General features: G+C 32.8%; 3 protein-coding genes and 1 long non-coding RNA gene across 12 annotated transcripts; 2 read left to right on the top strand and 2 right to left on the bottom strand.

The window, feature by feature from the left end:
- The first annotated feature begins 1,530 nt into the window (after nt 1-1,530).
- LOC145072554 (histone-lysine N-methyltransferase, H3 lysine-9 specific SUVH1-like) lies at nt 1,531-4,839 on the top strand. Its single transcript, XM_079019004.1, has 3 exons — nt 1,531-1,643; nt 2,159-4,375; nt 4,530-4,839. Exon 2 carries the CDS (start codon nt 2,222-2,224, stop codon nt 4,316-4,318), a length of 2,097 nt encoding a protein of 698 aa, XP_078875130.1. The 5' UTR covers nt 1,531-1,643; nt 2,159-2,221; the 3' UTR covers nt 4,319-4,375; nt 4,530-4,839.
- Nucleotides 4,840-6,801: 1,962 nt separating this feature from the next.
- On the bottom strand, nt 6,802-8,898 carry LOC145074749 (uncharacterized). 4 transcript variants are annotated; one of them, XR_013692076.1, is made up of 5 exons: nt 8,528-8,897; nt 8,132-8,257; nt 7,853-7,995; nt 7,323-7,743; nt 6,802-6,961 (listed from the first exon to the last, which is right to left on the bottom strand). It is a non-coding gene; the product is annotated as an uncharacterized LOC145074749 (long non-coding RNA). The 4 variants fall into 4 exon arrangements; XR_013692075.1 differs by having other exon boundaries at nt 7,323-7,443; nt 7,558-7,743; nt 8,132-8,894; XR_013692074.1 differs by having other exon boundaries at nt 7,835-7,995; nt 8,132-8,898.
- Nucleotides 8,899-16,495: 7,597 nt separating this feature from the next.
- Nucleotides 16,496-19,829, top strand: LOC145072101 (histone-lysine N-methyltransferase, H3 lysine-9 specific SUVH1-like). 6 transcript variants are annotated; one of them, XR_013690919.1, is made up of 4 exons: nt 16,496-16,609; nt 16,718-18,588; nt 19,156-19,261; nt 19,502-19,829. XR_013690919.1 is itself a non-coding variant. In XM_079018479.1 (2 exons), exon 1 carries the CDS (start codon nt 16,867-16,869, stop codon nt 18,541-18,543), a length of 1,677 nt encoding a protein of 558 aa, XP_078874605.1. In that variant the 5' UTR covers nt 16,516-16,866; the 3' UTR covers nt 18,544-18,588; nt 19,502-19,829. The 6 variants fall into 6 exon arrangements, 1 of the variants encoding a protein (XP_078874605.1); XR_013690920.1 differs by having other exon boundaries at nt 16,517-18,588; nt 19,502-19,613; nt 19,683-19,829; XR_013690918.1 differs by having other exon boundaries at nt 16,517-18,588.
- A 251-nt stretch (nt 19,830-20,080) lies between these two features.
- On the bottom strand, nt 20,081-22,531 carry LOC145072102 (uncharacterized). Its single transcript, XM_079018480.1, has 7 exons — nt 22,374-22,531; nt 21,220-21,309; nt 21,070-21,132; nt 20,930-20,977; nt 20,729-20,782; nt 20,541-20,598; nt 20,081-20,334 (listed from the first exon to the last, which is right to left on the bottom strand). Exons 2-7 carry the CDS (start codon nt 21,277-21,279, stop codon nt 20,291-20,293), a joined length of 327 nt encoding a protein of 108 aa, XP_078874606.1. The 5' UTR covers nt 21,280-21,309; nt 22,374-22,531; the 3' UTR covers nt 20,081-20,290.
- Between the last annotated feature and the right edge of the window lie 665 nt (nt 22,532-23,196).

The following is a 23,196-nucleotide window of genomic DNA, read 5'->3' as shown; positions in this document are numbered from 1 at the left end:
GACTGAAGGCCCGGTACGACGGACCAGTCACACAGTAGACCCGAAGTGCATGGCTGTTCTGTGTTCTATTATGATATGGCATGTTATGTGTATGGTTTGTATGGTTGGTATTTTGGGGGTATCTCACTAAGCTTTCGGGATTACAGTTGTGGTTTAAATGTTTCAGGTACTTCAGGAGACCGTAGCAAGGCAAAGGCGTGATCGTACCGCTCCTCATGATTATGTTTTATGATATGGTTCTGGGAAGACTCTGATAAATAATGGTATTGAAAATCTTTTTGTAATAACTTAATGAAACTGGGTTGTTTTGAAAAGTTTAAATTGGTTGAAATTTTTAGAGTGTTACAGATAGGCCAGGAGCCTATAGACCCAAGTATTGACGACAAAATGAAAAGTATTTCGTAAGTCTAGATACACATATTATTAGTGGATCGACAAGGTTGTGAGTCGTTGTTTGTATGCATGTATATGTATTGTGGTATATGATATTTTAGGGAACTCATCAAACTCCGTGTTTTACCTAGTTGAATATAAATGTTTTTCAAGTACTTCATTGATTCGTGGGAAGGACAAGAACCCACTGTACACACACACATTCGCAATATGTTTCCACATAATTATACGATGATATATTTAAATAAATAAAAATAAAAAATTTGGGTTGGAAATTGGGACATCACACATTTCCACCTTGACGTTTGTGGGGAAGGGTTTCGAATGTGGGGAAAGGGTGTCGTATGCGGCTAAAGGTTTCGTATGGTGAAGGTGATAATGTGAGACGATGACCTGGATGGACTTATAGGTAATCGGACCATCCGGTTAATTAGTCAAAATTACAATAAACTAAAAACATAGTGACTTAATTATAAAAAATGTCAAAAAAAAAGTTAAGAACCTTTATGTCATTTACCTTATATCACTAATTAAAAGTTTAAAACATGTAAATACTAACATCTTTAACTCATTGATATCATGGTTCCATAATTCATTTTAAAAATCGTTTATCGTATAAGTGGATAAAATTATGAAACTTTTCTGTATGAGCTCATTAAACCCATTTAGATTTCATTTGAACTTTAAAGTTACACTTATTTGGCTATTTATGATAATATAATTAATATCATTAAACCCCGTTCCATTTGAGGACTAGAATATAATATAATATAAACATTTTGAAACATGATTCTATAATTCATACCAAAACTATTTGATTGCATAGATTAATGAAGACGTTAAACTTGTATAAAATTTAAAACCTTTGTATAAGATAAAAACTTATATTAAGTATCATATAATAAAAATTAAATATTTATTTATGAAACATGATTATTAAATATTTATTGACGAGACATGACTCTTATCGATTATTTTATCATAGAAATAAATTTTGAACTAATCTCGTATTTAGAAATTTTAATATATTTAGAATAAAACATGGTCTATTACAACAAAATAAAAATTACCTTACTAAAAAAAAGACAAAGATGCTTTATATATAGGGAAATGTTTTGTGTAAAGCGGATACAGAAGAAAGCAGGTGTGTTAAAATGAGAAAAAAACGTGAAAAACTATAAACCTGATTCATTTTGAACTTCTGCTGCACCACTCCCTCGTCCTCTCTCCCCCAAATTCCAAACCAGAAGGTAATTTCATGATTCCAATTCTTAATTCTGATCATCTTACACCTACGTTTTTGATAATTTATGCTTTGACGATGGAAAAAATGGATCTAATATTTTTCTAAATTATGCCCATGTTTTCGTTTCATTTCTGTCCTTGATAGCACTATTAAACCCTATTTTCTTCGTCTTTCCCCCTCAGATCTTCGTTCCTTCTTCTTAATTTTGTATCTCTAATTCTGTATTATCAGTTCTCGATTATGTGTTTCTGCATGCGCTCTCTGATCTCTGTGTGTCTAGGGTTTTAAAATGATTTGAGGTTTTCTTCTAATGTGTGTTAAATCCGGAGATCGACAGAAACCTAGATGTTATTTATGCTTTGTATCCGAGTTCATTTGAATGTTTCTGTACGATAGTTACTTCTGCAAGTTGTCGTTCAAGTCTGCATTTTACTCGTTTCAGATTTTTGGTTGATTGAAAATTTTGTGAGTTTGGTTGCCCTAATGGAATGAATCTGCAATGCACGTTTTTCTTTTCAGGTAATGATAGCTGTGGCTCTCTCTCTTTGTGAAAAATTGAGTTTTTGAATCTCTGTGATTTCCATGGAACAAGCTTTCGGAGCCGATTCTGATTCTGTTCCTGTTCCTGCGGACAAGACTAAGATTTTGATTGTTAAGCCATTAAGATGTCTTGTCCCAATTTTCCCATCACCACAAGACCCTTCTGCACCACCCTCATCTCAGTACGCATCCGTCCCTCCAACGGGCCCCTTTCCACCTGGCGCTGCACCCTTCTTCCCCTTCTTTGCCTCAAACGTATCTCAAAAGCAAGGCAGTGAACCACAACCACCTCATCCTAGGCCTTACACTATCCCATCACCAGTTCCTTTAAATTCCTTTAGAACACCAGGTTCAGATGTTAAAAATGGTGACATAGGGACATCAAAAAAGAGCATCAGGAGTCGCATGTATGTAGATGAGGATGGATATAGTCAAAGTGATGGTTATGATAACAGCTATGGCAAGGATATGGAAACTGGCAGTGAAGTTGATGACAAAAGAAGAGCAACCCGTAAAAAGGTCAAGAGTACAATTGCTGTGTCTAATTCTGACATTGACATTGACTCCTTTGTTACTCATCTGTTGGAATCTTTCAATCTGTTGGATGTTGATAGCTTCCGTCAATGCGACAGTGACAAGGAGTTGGCTGATCGTGTGCTAATGGCATATAATCTACTCAGGAGAAAAATTACACAACTTGATGACACAAAAGAAGGCATGACAGGGTCAGCAAAACGTCCAGACTTAAGGGCAGGTACTATCTGTATGAGCAAAGGGGCTCGTGCTAATATCAAGAAGAGGGTTGGACCTGTACCTGGTGTTGAAATTGGTGACATTTTCTTTTTTCGTTTTGAAATGTGTTTGGTGGGATTGCATGCTCCAAGTATGGCAGGGATAGATTACATGAGTGTTAAATTCTCTGGATCTGAAGAGCCTGTAGCTGTGAGTATAGTCTCTGCAGGAGGATATGAAGATGAAGGGGATGATGGTGATGTGTTGATATACAGTGGGCAAGGTGGGGTATCCAGTAGAGGTAAACCACAAAGTGATCAACTTCTAATAAGGGGTAACCTTGCTCTTGAAAAAAGCTTACACAGGGGTAATGAGGTACGAGTTATTCGTGGTCTTAAAGATTATCAACATACAACTGGGAAAGTATATGTCTATGATGGACTATACAGAATACACGAATCTTGGATTGAAAAAGGGAAATCCGGTTGCAATGTTTTTAAGTACAAATTGGTTCGAATTGCAGGACAACCTTCAGCATTTACATTATGGAAATCGATTCAACAATGGAAAGATGTTGGAAATGGTGGTGGTCTTACAAGGGCTGGTGTTATTCTCCCTGACCTTACATCTGGTGCTGAAAAAGTACCTGTTTCTCTTGTAAACGATGTGGATAATGAAAAGGGTCCCGCTTATTTCACGTATTCACGCAGCCTCAAGTATAGAAATCCCTTCCCTTCAACCCAATCTTTAAGCTGCAGCTGCGCGAATGGATGCCAACCTGGCTATAACTGCCCTTGTATCGAAAAGAATGGAGGGTATATACCCTACACTCCTCTTGGTGTTCTTTTGAGTCACAACACAGTGATTCATGAGTGTGGGAGTTCTTGTAGATGCCCTCCTAACTGCAGGAATCGAATTTCACAAGCGGGTTTGAAGCTCCGTTTGGAGGTGTTCAAAACAAGGGATAGAGGTTGGGGGCTTAGGTCGTGGGACCCAATTCGTTCAGGGGCTTTTATATGTGAATATGCAGGGGTAGTGATTGAAGAAAATGGAATCGATTATGATGATAATTATATTTTTGATGCAACTCGTTCTTTTGATGCTGTGGAAACTAGCCCTAGGGATGAAGCTGCAAAGTTTCCATATCCTTTGGTTATTAGTGCAAAAAATGAGGGGAATGTGGGAAGGTTTATGAACCATAGCTGCTCACCTAATGTGTATTGGCAACCTGTTATTCGTGAAAATCAATATGAATCGTATTTTCATGTTGGGCTTTATGCGATAAAGCATATTCCTCCTATGCAGGAGTTGACATTTAACTATGGAATTGTACAGGCTGATAAAGGTGGGCCCCATAGGAAAAATTGTTTGTGTGGGTCGGCGAGGTGCAAAGGGACTTTTTGCTAGTGGTCTACATAAAGTTTGTATGGATTTTGCATACCAAATGGCGCCCTTCTGTAAAAGGTAAGCTATCTATCTTTTTATGGTTTTGTTCTTTTATTTAGCCCCACATATCTATCAATATCATGGGAGAAACTTCAATAGGGAGATGTTAATAATGTTATGACTGAGAAAGGTGTTGATGTAACTAACGATTTTGTGATTTGTTTTTTTGCAGAAGAAGTTGTAGTTTGTAGGTTGGGAAATGATATGAAATGGATTTTGCTTAGATGGCGCCCAAAATTCTTATTAAGCATTAGGAACAGATGATGATGGCGCCCAAAATATTTATGTTTGGCAATGGCAATGGCAATGGCGATGGCAATGTAGTAATTTAGTAGTAGTATATGAATATCAAGTTGTGTGTTGGGATTGGGTATGTGTAGCCTTCTTATTATTAAATTATTAGGTGACTTTTAGATTGTCAATCTTCTTGTTCTTATTTTTGATAATGTTCCATTATGCAATGTAGATTGTGCTTCTCCAAATGAGTGGTTCTTTGTTATGGTGTTTTGATTAGGGTTGGGCTGTGGAAGAAGATTAGCTTCATTTTTAAGCAAAATATCAACATGTCGTATTGTTTCTAAGTTGATTTGGACTGAAACTAGGACTAAGACTAAATATAAGGCACACTCTAGATCTTCTGAATATGCCTTTTTTATTTTCATCATCCAAAATAGTCATAAAAGCTTGTTTAGTTATGTATCATCAAGTCATATTCTTTGGTACAAAAGCAACCTTAAGGGATTTCCAACCCAACTTCATCCATAGTGTTGAACATCATAAATCAATTCAAAATGCTCCAATCCAACACCAACGATCGGAGTAATGAATAGATTACTCTAAAAGTATAGTAAGGTTGGGGATTAATCATACAAAAAATGGAAAAAAATGGTGTTATATGGTTGGAGATGGTTTAGGTTGTCATTCTTTAAGCAAGATGAAACCATCTCTTTCAAATTGAATGGAGTTATGTAATGCAAGAATTGATTATTAGAGCACCCACAACGATGTTCTTTCAAGTCACTGCAAAAAAAATGCCTACTACGCATCATATTACAACTATTGTTTGATTAAAATAGATAAAATAATCACATATTATTAAATGTGGGGCACTATTTCTTTACAAGGCTTGCAAATATAACAAGAATTAACTTCACGTGGCATGTGATGCAGCTAGCATTGCAAAATAAGTTGAAATGAGCCGTCGTGGATGGTCTTACAAGACATCTTATTGTCTCTTACCAAAAATCCTAAGGTTCTATTAGTTGTATCATTCATTATTAGTTTTATTTCTCATAATCATGGTTGCAGAAATCATGATTAATCTTTTAGCGTTCTCCAACTAACTAGGATTAGTGTGTTTGACGGAAATTGCGGATTAATCGGGTTTAACGGGATTAATCGGTCAACAAAAGTAAAAAAAAAAAATCAAAAAAATTTACTCCAAAATTTTCAAATACTATACCAAAATGTTCATATTTTCGTATTTTCAAAATTTCAAATTACAAATTCTCTTATTTTCTAATTTTGAAGTACTTATTTTTTCTTAAAATATATTAATCTTTGATTAATTTTAATATTTTATTAATAATTTATGGTCCCGATTAATCTTCGCCAAGACCAATTAATTCATTAACATTAGTCGACCGTCAAACTAACGTCGAACGATTTTTACAACCCTGTCCATAAAATCAATCAACTCAATTGTGATTCCATCAAATCAAGTTTTTCTATTTGTTTGTATTTAATTTTACATACTTGCATCCGTTTATTACTTATTGTACTCCTTGATTTGATTTTCTTTTTCAATTATTATTATTATTATTATTATTATTATTAGATTTTATTATTATCATCACCATTAAAGTGAACTAGAAATATATCCCCATGCTACGCATGGGTTGGAGTTTATTTGGATATTGTTAGCGGGGAGCCGATTGTGTTTTGGAATAGAAATTCATAACTTGTTTGTGATTCTGTCACTTTTAAACATCTACAAAACATTAGCAACACTTTTTAAACAAAAGGGTGAAATGGTCATCTACTTATATTTGTACAATGTATTCATCCGAAAAAAACAGCTATACATTTTTAATTGGTAGTTGTCATACTGTTTTAATGCATAACAATTATTGAACTAACAATCAATTGTTATCTAACATAAGTTTTAAAGAAGTGGGTAAGCAGTCGTTTACTCTCATTAAGACAATCTATTCAGTAAAAAAACGTACATTGTGCATACAGGAACCGGTGCCACATTATGAGGAGAATAGTAAAAATATGGAATGGAAATGACTGTCTTTTTTTTTTTTGTTGAAATGGCTTGATGCTAAAGTCTTTTCCCTACACAATGAAGGTCGTTCAATGTTTGAAGCATGAATCTCATTTTCTGTGAATGTAGTCCGGCTAACGTCATATTTTTGTGATCATATGGCACAAAAAGAGGCTAAAAAAAAGAAAGACAAATGGAATGATAATAGATGACAACATTGTGGATATACCGAAGAATATAAAAAGCTTTTGTATTTGTAATGAAGAATATAAAAAGCTTTTGTATTTGTAATCTGGGGAGTCAGACAGTTTCTTTGAGTCTAGGGGCAATCCAACCTGAAAAATTCAATTACAGAAGCGCATTCAATGTGTCACTAAAAATTACAGGGACAAAATTGTAATTAATACAAAAAAGAGAGGTATCAATAGTGTAATTCATTCATTTTTTAAATTAAAAACTAAAGAGACCAAAAATGTAATTAATTATTGTAAATTAAGAAATATAAGGAAGAAACCTGTAATAACTACATTTCCTAAAAATTAAAAGGAAGCTATAATGAGTTGTAGAAGTGTCATTTAAAAGAAAGCTATAATGAGCTGTAATAACTTCAGAAGTGTCATTTAACAATTTATATATAAAAAGTTCAATCATCATTCTTAGAGAGTAAATGGTATTTACCCACCATAAAAAATATACCTGAAGCAGTTATGGGAGAGTAATGTCGATCATATTGTTCAACTAGGCCAACTCAAGAGCAAAATCTGGACGGATTAGATCATAACAAACAGACGCGAAGAAAAACATTCCTTTTTTTTTCCTGTAATGATGCATAACCTCAATTATATTATTATAACACATTGAGTTCACCAATTGGCCCTCACAAATACCATCATATTCAATATAAAACCCACCGCAACTAATAGGTTTGTACCTGATCGATGAAATAAAGGAGCAATTCTTCTGCTAACTGACGGTTACTGGATTGTGAGGCTGTCTCCATGGCATCCTTGTAAAGCTTGTCTTTCTTAGACAATGCAATTGAATGGTTCTATCTACCAGGCTTCTTGTAAATATATGCAGCTACATGCCTCATCTGAAGAAGGTTGTGTTTCTCAGTCTGCAAAAATCCATATGCATCAATAAATATCATGATATCACAATTCACTTCATTTAATAATAATAAATACAATAATAGCATAGCAAAGTACCGTCTGTGCAAGGCGAACCTGTAATTTCTTATGTTTAGACCAAGGATAATTGCACAAATTGTATCATTTATTGAGCTTTAGATAAACTTTCACTGAATTTGCGACATCTTTAAATTGAATAGTATAACCAACTTCCTCTCCAAGTTTGACTCCCATTCTTTCTGGCAATGATTCAAACTTGTCATTAGACGCAGTTTTAGTGCAAATTTAGTGAAAACGAAAGTAAAGTAAATGCATTAAAAAGGCATTATATGATAACAGTGAGCATTAACCAAAAAGGACATTGATAATAAGTACCTGCACCGCCAACCGTCTTGATTGAGTGCAAGCAACAATATGACAACCATCAGCCCATCCTGCTTCCTTAGGGTATTGGAAGATTATATAAAATGCTTCAAACTACATAAATATTCATAACAAATACTGCAAATACAGAAAATTCATTGAAATTGTTGTTTCTAAGGACCGAGAGGAATCCATTATACAACCAATTTTCTTATAGTATACATATCCAACAGTAGAACCTCTCTACAACAATGATCAAATAAAAACTCTATAACGACTTCCACTGTCGTGCTTCAATTCCAAGTTGATTTAAGAATTCAGATTGTTGCGAAAAGGGACGACGACCGGAAAATCGAAAAACCGCAGCCACAAAATTGAGAAAATAGAGTATAGATAGAAAAGACGTACCGGTGTAGAAGATGGTGGAACAATTCCGTTAGTTCACCGGAGAACATGATTCAGATCTGCAGAAACCCTAGAAATCGATGTATCCCTCTCCAAGGCAACTGGAATACAAACGAAGCCTCCAGAAGTCGTCAAGAGAGGAGAAAACGCACATACGACGCATGGAACTACCCCAAGTGACTTGCTTCGACTTAACAGGACGGTCTCGAAGAGCGGGTGAAGTCAAGATGTCGATAGCAAACGGTGACGACCTCTAATCGCCGTTCATCTTCGTCGACGACCTCATGCCAAAAAAATAAAGATGGAGAATGTTCGGATGAGGCGGTGGATATTGTAATTGGAGGAGAAAGGCGGTGATTCATAGCAATGACCAAATTGCCAACTTCCAAAAATGATGTGGCTAAATTCTAAAGTGACAAAAACGGAAGAAATAAAAAGTAAACAAAGGACAAAGTTGTGTGGCAGAATTCGAAAAGCCAAAACTTCAATATACATAAGCGTCCTCTTGGTTTATTATATATATAATTTGATTTTAATTATAGCTTTTTTATTTTCTCTTTTTTTTCGTGGGGCTATTTTTATCAAAAGATTTTTACTTTTTTATTTTTTTACGTTTATACAAAAAAGTAGTCAAAACTTTTCAAATATGGCTTGCTAAACGTAATTTTTCAAGTAGTATAAAAATGAGAAAATTTGACAAATAAGCTTTTTAAGTAAAGTGGCTAGATATATAATATTTAATTATTTGAGTGAATAAAGTTTATCTACTATCACTACTTGATGACAATGCCTTATATATTTTGTTTAATTTAAATTTTAAACCAATATCGGGCACAACACATTTGTTTCAAGACCTTCAATGTTCGACGCATTCTTCGATTGGAAACAATGCCTTATATATTTTGTAATTTGAAGGTGGAAATGAAATGAAATACATTTTGCTTAGGTGGCGGCAAAAATTCTTATTAGAGTATAAGGTATGGGCCATGTTGAATCTCGTTGTTGCTGAAGTGAAGCATCTTTAACGTCGTTAAGATGCATCAACACCCCCCCCCCCCCTCTTGTTGTATCTAGTTGTGTTGTTTCTTGTTGTGGTCATGACTAGATGAAACGTGATTTTCTATTGGTTGCACAAATTCTCTCTCTCTCTCTCTCTCTCTATCTATCTCTCTCTCTCCTCTTAACATGGTGTTATAACACCATGAACACCACCCCCTCTTCTTGTTGCTTCTTGTTATAACACTACTTTAAGTTGGTCATACCATATGCTCTTAAACATTAAGACGAGATGGTGATGATATATATATATATATATATATATATATATATATATATATATATATATATATATTTGTCTGTGAAATGGCAATGTAATAGTTTAGGTTTGACCGTGAAAATGTATGTTTTATCTATAAAAAAGCAAACTAAAAGAACATTTTTTGAAATTTTTTATTGTAAAACCTCCAAAGGCAAATTGAATATAAAAGGGAAATCTATAGAAAAGTTGCAAAAAAGTGTTAATTTTTTTTTAATAGAAAAATCCCATTATTTTGAAAAAATCACATAATCTGTCATTTGTTGTTCAAATAAAAAAATGACTTTTTTGTTAATTTGGGTAAATTGTTAAATAATTGAGATTTTTCTGCTAAAATAAAACTTTTAGGACTTTATTAAAAAATCTCCCAAAATAATGAGACTTTTCTACATTAATCCCTATATAAAAAGAGCTTTCTATTGTAGTTTTGGTGTGTGAAAAAAAAATCAGAGAAAGCTGTAGATCTTAAGTGCGAAAATTTTAATTTATCTGGTTTGACCTGCATAAATTTATAAAATAAAACATTTTTTTTGCGTTGTAAGAATCTTCAAAGATTATTTCAAAGGCAAAAAAGAGTTTTACATTGTTGTTTTAACCTATGGAAATATAAAGAGTTTTTCACATTTGATCTCTTAAAGTTTTGATTTCTCGGGTATGATTTGTAGAAATTACAAGAAAAATGAACTTTCTTTGTGGTAACAATCTTTTAGACCATTTTCACATTAAAAAAGTTTTATATTGTAGTTTTAACCTTTTAAAATGCATAAATAAATAAAATATATAGAATTTTTCATATTTAACATGTGAAGTTCTCTACAAAATACAAAAATCGTAGGATTTTAGTCCAAAACATTACTTATTAATTTTCATCCAAAGACATTATTTATTAAGTTTTCGTGGTATGAACTAGACCTGACAAACTTGTCGTGTCGTGTCAAGACATTAAACGGGTTGAAAAAACTTGACTCTAAACCGACCCGTTTAATTATCGTGTCGTGCCGTATCAACCCGTTTATTTTCGTGTCAGTTTCGTGTCGGGTTTTCGGTTAAGGTTTAGACCTTGTAAATATGTTGTGTCATGTCGGATTGAAATATTTTAAAGGTTGGAAAGTAGGAGTTGTGGAGACAAAAAAGAAAAAGTGAAACACTGGAGTTATGAGATAGAAAGACAATAAGTTTAGAAGAGAAGATGAAAGAAGTTAAAGTTGAGGAGCAAAGAGATAGGTGGTAAGAGTGACTAAAATTAAGTAACTTTGAAAATTTAAATATTACTTATAATTCTTGAGTTTGGCCCACTATAAGTCTATAACATATAATATATTTATAAAAATATGAAATTTATAATAAATAAAATATAATTAAACGGGTCATTTTCGAGTCATCTTCGAGTTGAAAGTCTTGACTCTAACCCTACCTGTTTAATTATTGTGTCGTGTCGTGTCAACCCGTTCACATAAACGTGTCGAAATCTCTGATCCTAACCCGCTAATTTCATGTTGGATTCGTGTCGGGTTTTCGTATGGTGTCATGTTTTGTCAGGTCTAGTATGAACCTTCAAAAGTCATTGGTTTTTTCTCAAAATTAAAAAAAAAAAAAAGAAAAGTCAAGTAAAAAAAGAAATTGAACTTTGTAGTTTAGCCTTCGAAAATACAAAAATAAATGAATAATATATACAGCATTATATGTGAGTACGTGACAGGTGAACTACAAAATTTAAAAATCATAGGAATTTAATCAAAACAGATTTTTTATTAATTTTTTGTTTTAAGAATCTTCAAAAGTCATTGGTCAAAATAGAATTTTAAATGGTGTAAAAATGCATTTTTTTTGAATTTTTTTAGAGTGTTTTCACTCATGTTTTGAAAATCAAACCGGACCCGCCGGTTTAACCGGGAACCCGTCCCGGATCCAGTTTTTAGAGGCCAAAAAAGCGTTTGACATGTGAACCAGTAAAAAGTAAAAATCGGTAAAAATCGGGAGTTTTAAAAAATATATTTTCTTTTTTAATCTTTTATATAATTAAAACGTATTATGTAATTATGACTTCATTCGATTTTTGAGACTAGTCCAATCGGTTGGACCTAGGGGTGCAAACGAGCCAAGCTACTCGTGAGCTACTCGAGATCGGATCGTTAAAAGCTCGACTCGAAATCGATTTTAACCGAGCCCGAGCCGAGCTCGAGCCCATGTCACTAAGCTCGATTAGGCTCGCGAGCCTAAACGAACCTTAATATAATATAATTTATTATTATTTTTATATATTAAAATAAAAACATATTTTGGGATTAGGGATTTAGGATATTAGTAAACGAGCTTCTTAACGAGCTCAAGCCGAGCTTAAGCTTATTTAGACACGTCAGACAAGAAACGAGCTGAGCCCGAGCCCGAGTCGAGCTTGTATAATTATTTACGAGCTCGAACCGAGCTCAGCACAAGAAGCTCGAATCGAGCCGAGCTCGAGCTCGAGCCTCGTATAATTTAAACGAGCCCGAGCCGAGCCTGACCAGGCTCGGGCTCGGCTCGGCTCGTTTGCACCCCTAGTACTTGGACCAGTTAAACCATCAAACCGGTAACACGACCAATCCGGTCTCCGATTTTTAAAACCTTGGTTTTCACCTAATTTTGTAGTCCGTTTAGTGTTTTTTTTCAGCCTATTAAGCGATTTCTTACTTTCCATCTATAAGATTCATAACTATTTTGAAAAAAATTATTTTATTTTTTCATAAATCTTGGAAAAAACCTTATTGGAATTAACCTGATTTTTGTAGAAAAAGACAAAATATGAGAATCTCATTACCGCTTTCTAAGAAATAGAAATAGTAAAAGATTAGGCAAATGTCCAAAATTCCAAAATAAATCTTGGAAAAACCCATTCAAACCCTATTGGAACTAAAATCAAAATAGCCCAAATAAATCTTGGAAAAACCCATTCAAACCCTATTGGAACTAAAATCAAAATAGCCCAAAACCAAGAACTGAGAATTAGACACACACACTTTTATCGGTCCCAATGTTCCATTATCCGCATACCCAGTTTTCGCATGATAACCATGTGTTCATGTTCTTGAGTGTGGTTTATATGACTTTTTTTTGGAAGGGCAAACTAATCTAATCGTAAACTAATCCTAAATCCACATATGTTTCCGACGAGAGTTGAACTATAAACCTAAACGGTGAAATGGTGAAATTTTGACATATCTTTCATGTATCATGCCTTCTAACATTAAAATAAACAATAGAAGTTCCAACATATCTTTTATATATTGTGCTTTCAACACAAAAAGAAACAATAAATCAAACTAAGCAATAAAATTATGTTTGTCCAACCGCCCCCACCCCCACCCAAAAAAAAAAAAATTAAACATCAATTTGCCTTTTTTCTCATTCTTTCCCATGTTGTTTGTATATTGCTTCTTCTATTTCTATATAAACAACACTTCTTTCTCGTGTTGTTTGTAATAATGCTTCTTCTATTTCAACATCAAAAAGGTAATTATTATTTGATAATTCTAATTTGTGGTTTGTAACAAATAAAACAAAAAATATTATGAAAATCGAAAGTAATTATACAAAACCAATCATGGATGCAAACAACCACCTCTATTATTATGTAACAGTAAGTGCTAAATTCCTACATTTGAGGGTTGTATGACCAAAATATCTAACATCAAAACCATTAAAATTATAAGTCGATTATTTTATATATAAACTTAAAAAACATTAAAAAATATTAGAAATTGCCTTTGTTAATGGAAGCAATGATAGCGAAACACAACGTGTTTTGTTTCCACCACTTTGAAGATATCAAACTCTTTCTTGTAAGGAACTTTAGGCTCATTTAAATACTTTTTTTTTACTTGATATCCATTAAAATCAGGCTGGTTCCTTTAACATTTAGGAAATCTCCTAAAAAGATGTTATTGTCATCACAACCACTACTTCTTCATGTTTTTCTTCTCAAGACGATCCATAATTTTTGAAATTTTCTTTGTATATTATAAATAAATGTTTCGATTTCTTTTCAACCTTTCAAACAATGGATGTCACCTTTAATTGTATGATCGAATTTGACATCAGGTTTTCTTCTTTAGCGTGCACGAGATCATGTTCTTAAAAGGCATGTGCAATAAATGGTGATTTAAATTGTGGATTCAACAACACTATAAAGTAATTAATTCATATTACATGTCGAAGATATAATGACAAAATTATTGAGCAATCATTTTAGTTATTTTAATAAAGTAATTAATGCATATTGCATGTTGAAGATATAATGAATATTAATTACATCTTCAGTATTTAATATGCGTTAATTACTTTCTTAAAATAACTAAAATGATTGGTCCAGAATCAATTATACATGCACACAATAGATAGTGAAAACATTTGAACCTAACTTTCTCTCTCTCTCTCTCTCTCTCTCTCTATATATATATATATATATATATATATATATATATATATATATATATATATATATATGGCAAAATTCTGGTTGTGTTGACCAATTTCTTAGATGTTTGTCGACATCTAAAACTTTTCGAAAAAATGTATGAACTAACGGTTTTATTTAGGGAAGTGATCCGTACACAACAATTTTTTATCTATACACAACAATTTATGTTTTATGAAGTTATACAATACAATACTTATGGACTAACGACTTTATTGATGAACATACAATCTTTGTTCTTTTCTTGAACTTTTCAGGAAACTCTGCCACATCTTTTATGACATCGAAATCCAAATTTCCGATCTCCCGCGTATATTAAATATATAATAGAAAAAATATAAAAGTTATTAATAACAAAAAGACTCAAAAAACTATATAATAAATACTCTGGACCAAAGAGCTTCTAGCTCAACGGTATTAGATGGTGCCCTTCCTTCTTAAGGTCGAGGGTTCCAGTCCCGTCGTGGACATAGGATATTCGACGGACACCTCTCTTATTTCTAAGGAGGCCTTCAACAAATCGTAAGTGGAATTCTATCTCATAGGACAATCATCGTACAAAAACTTCTTCAACTATAAGTCTATAAAACACACTATTTCATATATTTCTTAAGCTTTGTAATTCTTTGGATGGATTGTCTTATGTATCTAAAGACTTTTTAGACACATTCAACATGATAGTTGTGTACTTTTAGCTAACTTTGACAATAAAGTTCAACCTATCTTTGGTTTTTGATGTTTTCATATTGTTTTTGCACCTAGTGACATGTTTAGGTAAATTACAGGTGTCGTTACATGAGTGAAACTTACATTTAGCATTCTTCTTTTTCATTTGTCATCATCTTCAATCCAAATGACATTGAAAGTTTTCTAACAATCCGATCTATTTTTTGCCAACTTTTCTTTTACTTGACACATTCTCCTTTTTTCCCATTCATAATCATCATCAACATTAGAGGGCAAGCTAAACAAATATATAATCCTTATATATATATATATATATATATATATATATATATATATATATATATATATATATATATAAAGAGAGAGAGAGAGAGGTTCAATAGAGAACCATAATTATTGGTTCTCTAAGAAACCAATTTTTTTCCCAAGTTTTAAAGCTTATTGTTTATTGAAAAAAAAAACTAAAAATTTCTAAAATAATAAAATCACATTGTGAATGCTAAAAAATAAATTATATATTTTTCGAGTTCACCATGTGAATTTAGATTCATACTGTAAATCTACACATATTTACACTATGAATTTGACGATTTTTTTATCGAATTTGATATCATTAGAAAAAAAAGATAAAAAGTTATAAATTTCTTTATTTTTTATTTTTTTTAATAAAAAAAAACAAGTTCTAAGTTTTGAAAAAAATATTTGTTTCTTGTTTAATTATGATTGTTTACAATATCAAATTTAAGGACTTAGTTGAATCACAGTAATTGACATAAAGAAACCAAAAAACATTACAACATCAAAATGTCTCAGTTACCTGAGTATCTTCCATACAAAAGATAACTCAAAATTCCATCAGTGACCAATTGGGTGAAAGAACTTGAAAAAAAACCTTAGTCTTTTGTACAATTCTTTGTTGATTTTGAAGATAATAACAAATTCGGGTTTTGGTTTGTGTTTGGGATAGCTGACATCGAACTCAGCCAAGGCAGGGGTTTCTTAGATTTTTTTTTTTTTTCTAATTAGAGGATTAGAAATTGGAGTTTAAAATTTCAAGTGGTTTTTAAAATTTTAAAACTTTCTAAAAAAACTTCATTTATACACCGCTTACAACTCATTTTGCTGTTGAAATGCTCTTTTGAAGATTTTTACAACAAAAAAAAATCAGAATGTTTTTTTTTTTTATTTTTTTATTTTTACAAATCAGATCTTTTTTTTTTTTTTTTTTTTTTTTTTTTTTTTTTTTTTTTTTTTTGAAAAACCGATTTCATTCTTTTTAAAAAAAAAAATAGATTGGTGAAGTTTTTTTTTTGGTTGTATTTTTGAAAGTTAATGCTACAATATAAATTGTATTTTGTTATAGAAATAATCTTTGAAGATTTATTTTCTTTTTTTAAAACGATATTTTTTGGTGATTAGTGAGACATTTACTGAATACGTAATTGTTATCTCTCAAATCAGTAGGTATTTTGAATATTAGACTAATTTTTAAAAATTTTAGTAAAATTTACATTTTTTTTACGTTTTAGGGTTTTATTTGAACGAGAGAAATGGAGGATGTGATTTTAATGGGAAGAAGAAAGATCACGGTTTTCTCATCTTTGTAGTTTAGTATACTCATCCAATTACGGTAAGTTTTCTCTCTAGATTAATTTGTTGATTAGGGCTTAAGAGGTTTATGATGATTGTTTGATAACCTGGTTTCAATTCCTGCGTCTTTGGCTTTGGTTTTCCAAAGTCATCACGAGAACAGAAGAAACTGTAAGAAACCCTTTTGTTGAGAAAAACGGATCTGTTCACAATTTGGATCACGAAACGACCACTGACCATCGGCGTATAGTTTCGGTGAAAGCTCGGCCAACCAATTTTTTAGGTTCGGTACGCATTATGGAAACCGCCGGTGATGATGACAGGAGTGTAATCCGTAAAAAGGCGAAGGGTACAACTGGAATACATGTTTCCCATTCCGACTCTAACATAAACTCCTTTGTTACTAATCTCTTGAATTCCTTCAATCTCCTGGAAGTTGACCCTTTCCGTCAATCCGACAGTGACAAGGAGTTGGTTGACCGCGTGATCATGGTATACAATCTTCTATGGAGAAAACTCACACAAATCGATGAGACAAAATTAGCTCTTCCAGGGACAAAAAAACGTCCAGACTTAGGGGCAGGTGCTATCTGTATGAATAAAGGGGTTCGTGCTAATACCAAGAAAAGGTTTGAATCTGTTCCAGGTGTTGATATTGGTGACATTTTCTTTTTTCGATTTGAATTGTGCTTGGTAGGATTACATTTTCCAAGTATTGCTGGAATAGATTTCATGGGTGTTCCATCCTCTGAATATGAAGAGCCTGTAGCTGTGAGTATAGTCTCTGCAGGAGGATATGAAGATGAAGGGGATGATGGTGAGGTGTTGATATACAGTGGGGCAGGTGGGGCCCAAAGGAAAGATAAACCGCAAACTGATCAACAACTAACAAGAGGTAACCTTGCTCTTGAAAAAAGCTTACACAGGGGTGATAAGGTACGTGTCATCCGTGGTATTAAAGATTGTCAATATACAACTGGGAAAGTTTATCTCTATGATGGGTTATACACAATACACGAATCTTGGATTGAAAAAGAGAAATCTGGTTGTGATGTTTTTAAGTACAAATTGTTTAGAGTTCCAGGACAACCAGAAGCATTTACATTATGGAAATCAATTCAGCAATGGAAAAAAAGTCATGGTCCAATTACAAGAGTTGGTGTTAATGTTATTCTCCCCGACCTTTCTTCACGTGCTGAAACGTTACCTGTGTCTCTTGTAAACGATGTTGATGACGAAAAGGGGCCCGCTTCTTTTACATATACACGAACTCTCAAGTATAAAAATCCATTTCCTTTGACTAAATCTTCCTCAACTTGCACTTGCACAGATGGATGCCAGCCTGGCAGTAACTGCCCTTGTCTCCAAAAAAATGGAGGGTATATGCCGTATACACCTCTTGGTGTTCTTCTGACCCACAACACAGTGATTCATGAATGTGGGAATTCTTGTAGATGCCTTAATACCTGTAGGAATCGGATTTCACAGATGGGTCTGAAGATCCGGTTGGAGGTGTTCAAAACAAAGGATAGAGGTTGGGGACTGAGGTCGTGGGACCCGATTCGTTCAGGGGGGTTTATATGTGAATATGCAGGTGTAGTGATTGAGGGTAGAAAAGGGATTGATCCTGATGATGATTATGTTTTTGATGCAACTCGTGTGTTTGAGCCTGTGGAAAGTGTAACAAGTGATGAGCATGCAAAGTTTCCATTTCCTTTAGTGATTAGTGCCAAAAAAGAGGGGAATGTGGGAAGGTTTATGAACCATAGCTGCTCACCTAATGTGTATTGGCAACCGGTTGTTTGTGAATATCAACATGATGCTTATTTTCATGTTGGGTTTTATGCGATTAAACATATTCCTCCTATGCAAGAGTTGACTTATAGTTATGGAAAGGGACGTGTGGATAAGGGTGGGCCCCGTAGGAAAAAGTGTTTGTGTGGCTCACCAAGGTGCAAAGGGTCTTTTTACTAAAGTTTGCATGGATTATGCATGTCAAATGGTGCGCTTCTGTTAAAGGTAAACTATCTTTCTTTGTCCCTTTTTGTGCTTTTGCTCTTCTATTTGCACAATATTCCATGAACTTGAAAGTTGAGACACTGAGATGCTTGAAAGAAGGTTAATTGCTATAACAATCAAAAACATAAAAATAAAAGTTAATGGGATACTAACACTCTTCAAGTTGGGCATAAATATTTAAGGTCAATTGGTTAAATGCAACATTTAGCAACGTAATTTTTTTTTTTTTTTTGGGTTATAGCATCTTATTCAAAAAAAAATTATCCTTTTTACTGCATTGTGCTATACTGCAATGAAAAATCTACACAGTTATAGCAATGTCATGTAATCAAACAGAAATTTTCATTGCTATAATTGGGTAGAATTTTCAAAGTATGATGTCCTAATGAAAAAAAAAAGCAAAATGCTATAATTGGGTAGATGTTTTCAAAGTACAAGTAAAACACTGAAAATACAGTGCAGTAATAGAAAGAAATGAAAGTAAGATGCTATATATAATTTTTTTTTAAAAAAAGTACATTGCTATTTCTTGCATTTAACGATGGTCTGTTATTTATTTATTTGCAGATTAAAGCAGAAGAAGTAGTTTGTAGGCGGAATTGAAATGAAATGGATTTTGCTTTAGATGGTGATCAAAATTCTTATTAAGCATTAGGACCGGATGATGATGATAGTAGGTCTCTTCTCTCATAATATATATGTTTGGTAATGGCAATGGCAATGTAGTAATTTAGTAGTAAGTACATCAAGTTGTATTTGGGGATTGGGTATGTGTAGCCCTTGGTTTTCTTTTATTAATAAATTATTAGGTGACTGTCTTAGCTTGTGAATATGCATGTTCTTTAGATTACCCATGTTTATGTCGTACTGATCACTTTGACTTACTCTCAACAACTTTTTCCCTCATGTACAGGTTCTCTTTTTTTGCACATGCCGGAGGTCATCTTTGTGACGCACATTCTCAATAGAAGCATGATTGTCCATCATCTACCTACCTCCTACCCGAGTCTAATGGGATTTCTGGGGTTTGTTGTTGTTGTATTACTTTTTCAATCTACTTGTTCTTATTTTTGATAATGTTCTCTACAATGTAGATGGTGCTTCTTGAAATGAGTGCTGGTTCTTGTGTATCGATTGGGGTTAAGTTGTTTGAAACCAAGACTTATGTCAATTAGACGAGAATTGCAATATTTGTTGTCCTTGCATTGAAAATAGCCATAAAGAACATGTGTTATGTACAATCTAGTGATGTCCTTGGCAATAAAAGTAGCCTCAAGTGAGATGGAACCATCTTTTTCAAATTTAATAAAAATTCTACCAACCAACAAACCATGGAAAATAAGAACCTATTTCACTGCCTTACTTGTTTCATATCAATTTCATTCCTTCATACATTTCATCTAATCAAACAGATTCTTGATGTTAGCTTTAACCAATTCATATTATGCACCAAGAAAACAGAATTAGGAAACAATAGATGAAGCCCAAAACAGAGCAAATGCAACTTTGTTTAAATTTCATCTAGAAACATAAAAGATCATAGGATATATCATACATCATATATGTATGACAAAAATGTTAATAGAACTTGTTTTTCAAATGCAGAAATTACGGTTCTTGCTGGTATCACAGCTATAGTTTCATGAAACAAGACAGAACTGAAGTATTTGAATGAGACAATTATCTGTCCAACAACAGTTCCTCATTCATTGGCACTTGCATCACTAGAAGGCGAGTTGCTAGCATCTATTTGAAAATACAAAGAAAGTTATAGATTCAACATAAAAGTAGCCATAATTTTATATTAGTAAACTAATTATGATTTATGACACACACACACACAAACACACATTTTATTCAAATATGGGTTTAAGATGCTGAAAATATATATATATATATATATATATATATATATATATATATATATATATATATATATATATATAACATACCTTCTCCATCTGCTGGAGCATAAGGAGATTTCCGGTACCGTGTTTGCTGCTGAGTTGGCTAAAAAGTAAACCGAAAACAACAAATGAATTTCATTCAGTGTTATAGCTCAAGAATCTTGTTCTTTTACTTAAAAACATAGCAATTTCAAGAAAGCACGTTACAATAAAGTGGCAGAGACTTTAAGTACCTCTAGTTTGGGCCGAAGTGCCTCAAGTGGTCCTTTGGGCTTAGCTACACCTTGCTGTCACCAATAACATTTAGGTTTAGGTAAATAAAATAAACAAACTTTCTACATTATACAAAACTTGGCTTCATTAATTACTAATTATCATAGTCTTCTAAATAAAACTTAGCTACAAATGCTCATTGTAAAGAGCAAAGAATGTACCTTCCCCAATGCCCAATCAGCTGAATCAAAATATGCACGCTCATGATCCTGCCATAAAATACCATTGTGTAGTATAATATGAAACCAAGAAAGACCCGATATTTCTAGAAGATAGAAATAGAATTGGTTTTTATTTTTACCTTGGAAATGAGTGGGGGCTTTTTTGGCACAATACCTCCATACTTCTTTTTGATGACTTCTTCCTAAAAGACAAAGTATCATGAAATCAATGATTATAAGTAACATGCAGTAGTTATGTTATGGACAAAGATCCAGGATTTGAAAGCTACCTCCTTTCCTGCAGAAGGCATGGATGTATCATCCATTTGTTCAGACCCTTTATCTGCCATAAGCTCCTTGAACTAGCAAGAGCACATCAGCTGTAGTATCACAATTCACAAACCATGTTTTTCTTCCATCAATTTACATCTATAGTTAATACTTAATACTACTAGATGCACAAAATACAATAATCACTTTGCAGCTTTCCTAGGTTATTGAAAGACAAAACCAAATGTTATAGCTAAAAGAGTACTCAAGCTAGCAAAAAGTTCTGGACACAAGATTTCATGCATCAACAAATACCTAAATCACTGGAGATTGTGTTATGTAGCAGTATACAGATGAAAGCACACACACACACACACATAAGAAAACCATTGGCATTAAGTGCTTTATGTAGCTTAAACTTTTGAATAGTTGAGGAACATGACCATGGGAATTCCTATAATTCATTAGATTGCCTTGCTAAACCTACATACAGTATTTCCAATTGCTAACCTACAAGAAGATAACAAAATGATGGTATATTTAAGAGCTCAGATTCCAAGGCTTGGGATTGAGATTGAAGGAAGAATGGAAGATCACTTTGAATTCCAAAATCCAAACTTATAATTCCATGTTCCCAAACAATGCCTTAGTGATTCTATACTATACTATAATTCACACCACAATATAATGCACATGGCTAGTTGAGCAAGGAACAATGTTCTTCATGTTCTCAAGCTCTAAGAGAATGCTACGTTGATAAAACTTCTTATATATATATATATATATATATATATATATATATATATATATATATATATATATATATATATATATATATATATATATATTCCATATTTAGCCACCTAATTTAGAAATTATAAAATGTTTCGGTGTCGTTGTTGCGGTAATCAAGCCGTTTATGATAACAAAACATTCATACGGTCTATCAATTCCACCAATCCTTCGATTGGCCACCAAATATACATGAAAAATGTAAACAAATCGCTACGTATACTCCGAGTTTAGTTGTTTATTGGAGGCATATCGTCAAGAATTCAGACATGAAACTTATTCGGGAATACAATTTCTGGATAAAATGACGATCCAAGATCTAATTCGAAATGAATTAACAAGTAAATAAATTATAAAGTGGCGACTATTTTGAACGCATTACCGATCAAACAAAGCTGAGGAGGAGTTCAGGCCAGCTTCTTCAACCTTTGATCAAGGAGAGAGACGATACACAAATCCTGTGTGCGTGGCGTGGAAGGGGAGGAGAATCATTAATTTATTGACCTAATAATTGTTTAGCCCCACACACTTTCAACTTTTTACAATCAAAATATCGTATGGTACTATCTACATATGCTTCTACTTTCTCTATATTCTATTGATAAGAATAAGATAAGATTATTAGCTTTTTAAAGTATTTAACAATTTGATTATTATATGATTTTAACACATATAATGACCAAAAAAAGTATTGGCATTATTATTATTATTATTATTATTATTATTATTATTATTATTAGAACTTAGAACAGCAACCAATAAATACTTTAATTTTCTTTTTATTTTTTGATATTTCATACGAGACTTAAATCCTTAAAATCATAAACAATATATTCTTACAATTTATAATAAGAATTTTAAGTATATTCTTGCAATATATTCTTATATATCACAATACCGTTGGTAACATAATTTGTTTTTATAATTTACAATAACACTATGTTCTTACAATTTATAATAAGAATTTTAAGTATAGATATTGACACAAATGGGACATATTGAACGACTTTAGAAAACATATTGTAGTAACACAAATGATTAATACAATGTAAAAGGAGCATGGCAAGGGAAATTAACAAGAAAGCTACGCCTATCTGATGTCATCACAATACCATGTCAAGGGAAAGTACTAAAGTCTTCAACCTATAAGATTTCTTCTCGTGTTCATTTGAACGACTTTAGAAAGATGCAGGAGATAAGTTGTT

The sequence above is a fragment of the Lactuca serriola genome, chromosome 9 (assembly GCF_051521515.1).
Source record: "Lactuca serriola cultivar US96UC23 chromosome 9, Lser_US96UC23_V15, whole genome shotgun sequence".
Taxonomy (NCBI): Eukaryota; Viridiplantae; Streptophyta; class Magnoliopsida; order Asterales; family Asteraceae; genus Lactuca; species Lactuca serriola.
This window is presented reverse-complemented; position numbering and strand designations above follow the sequence as displayed.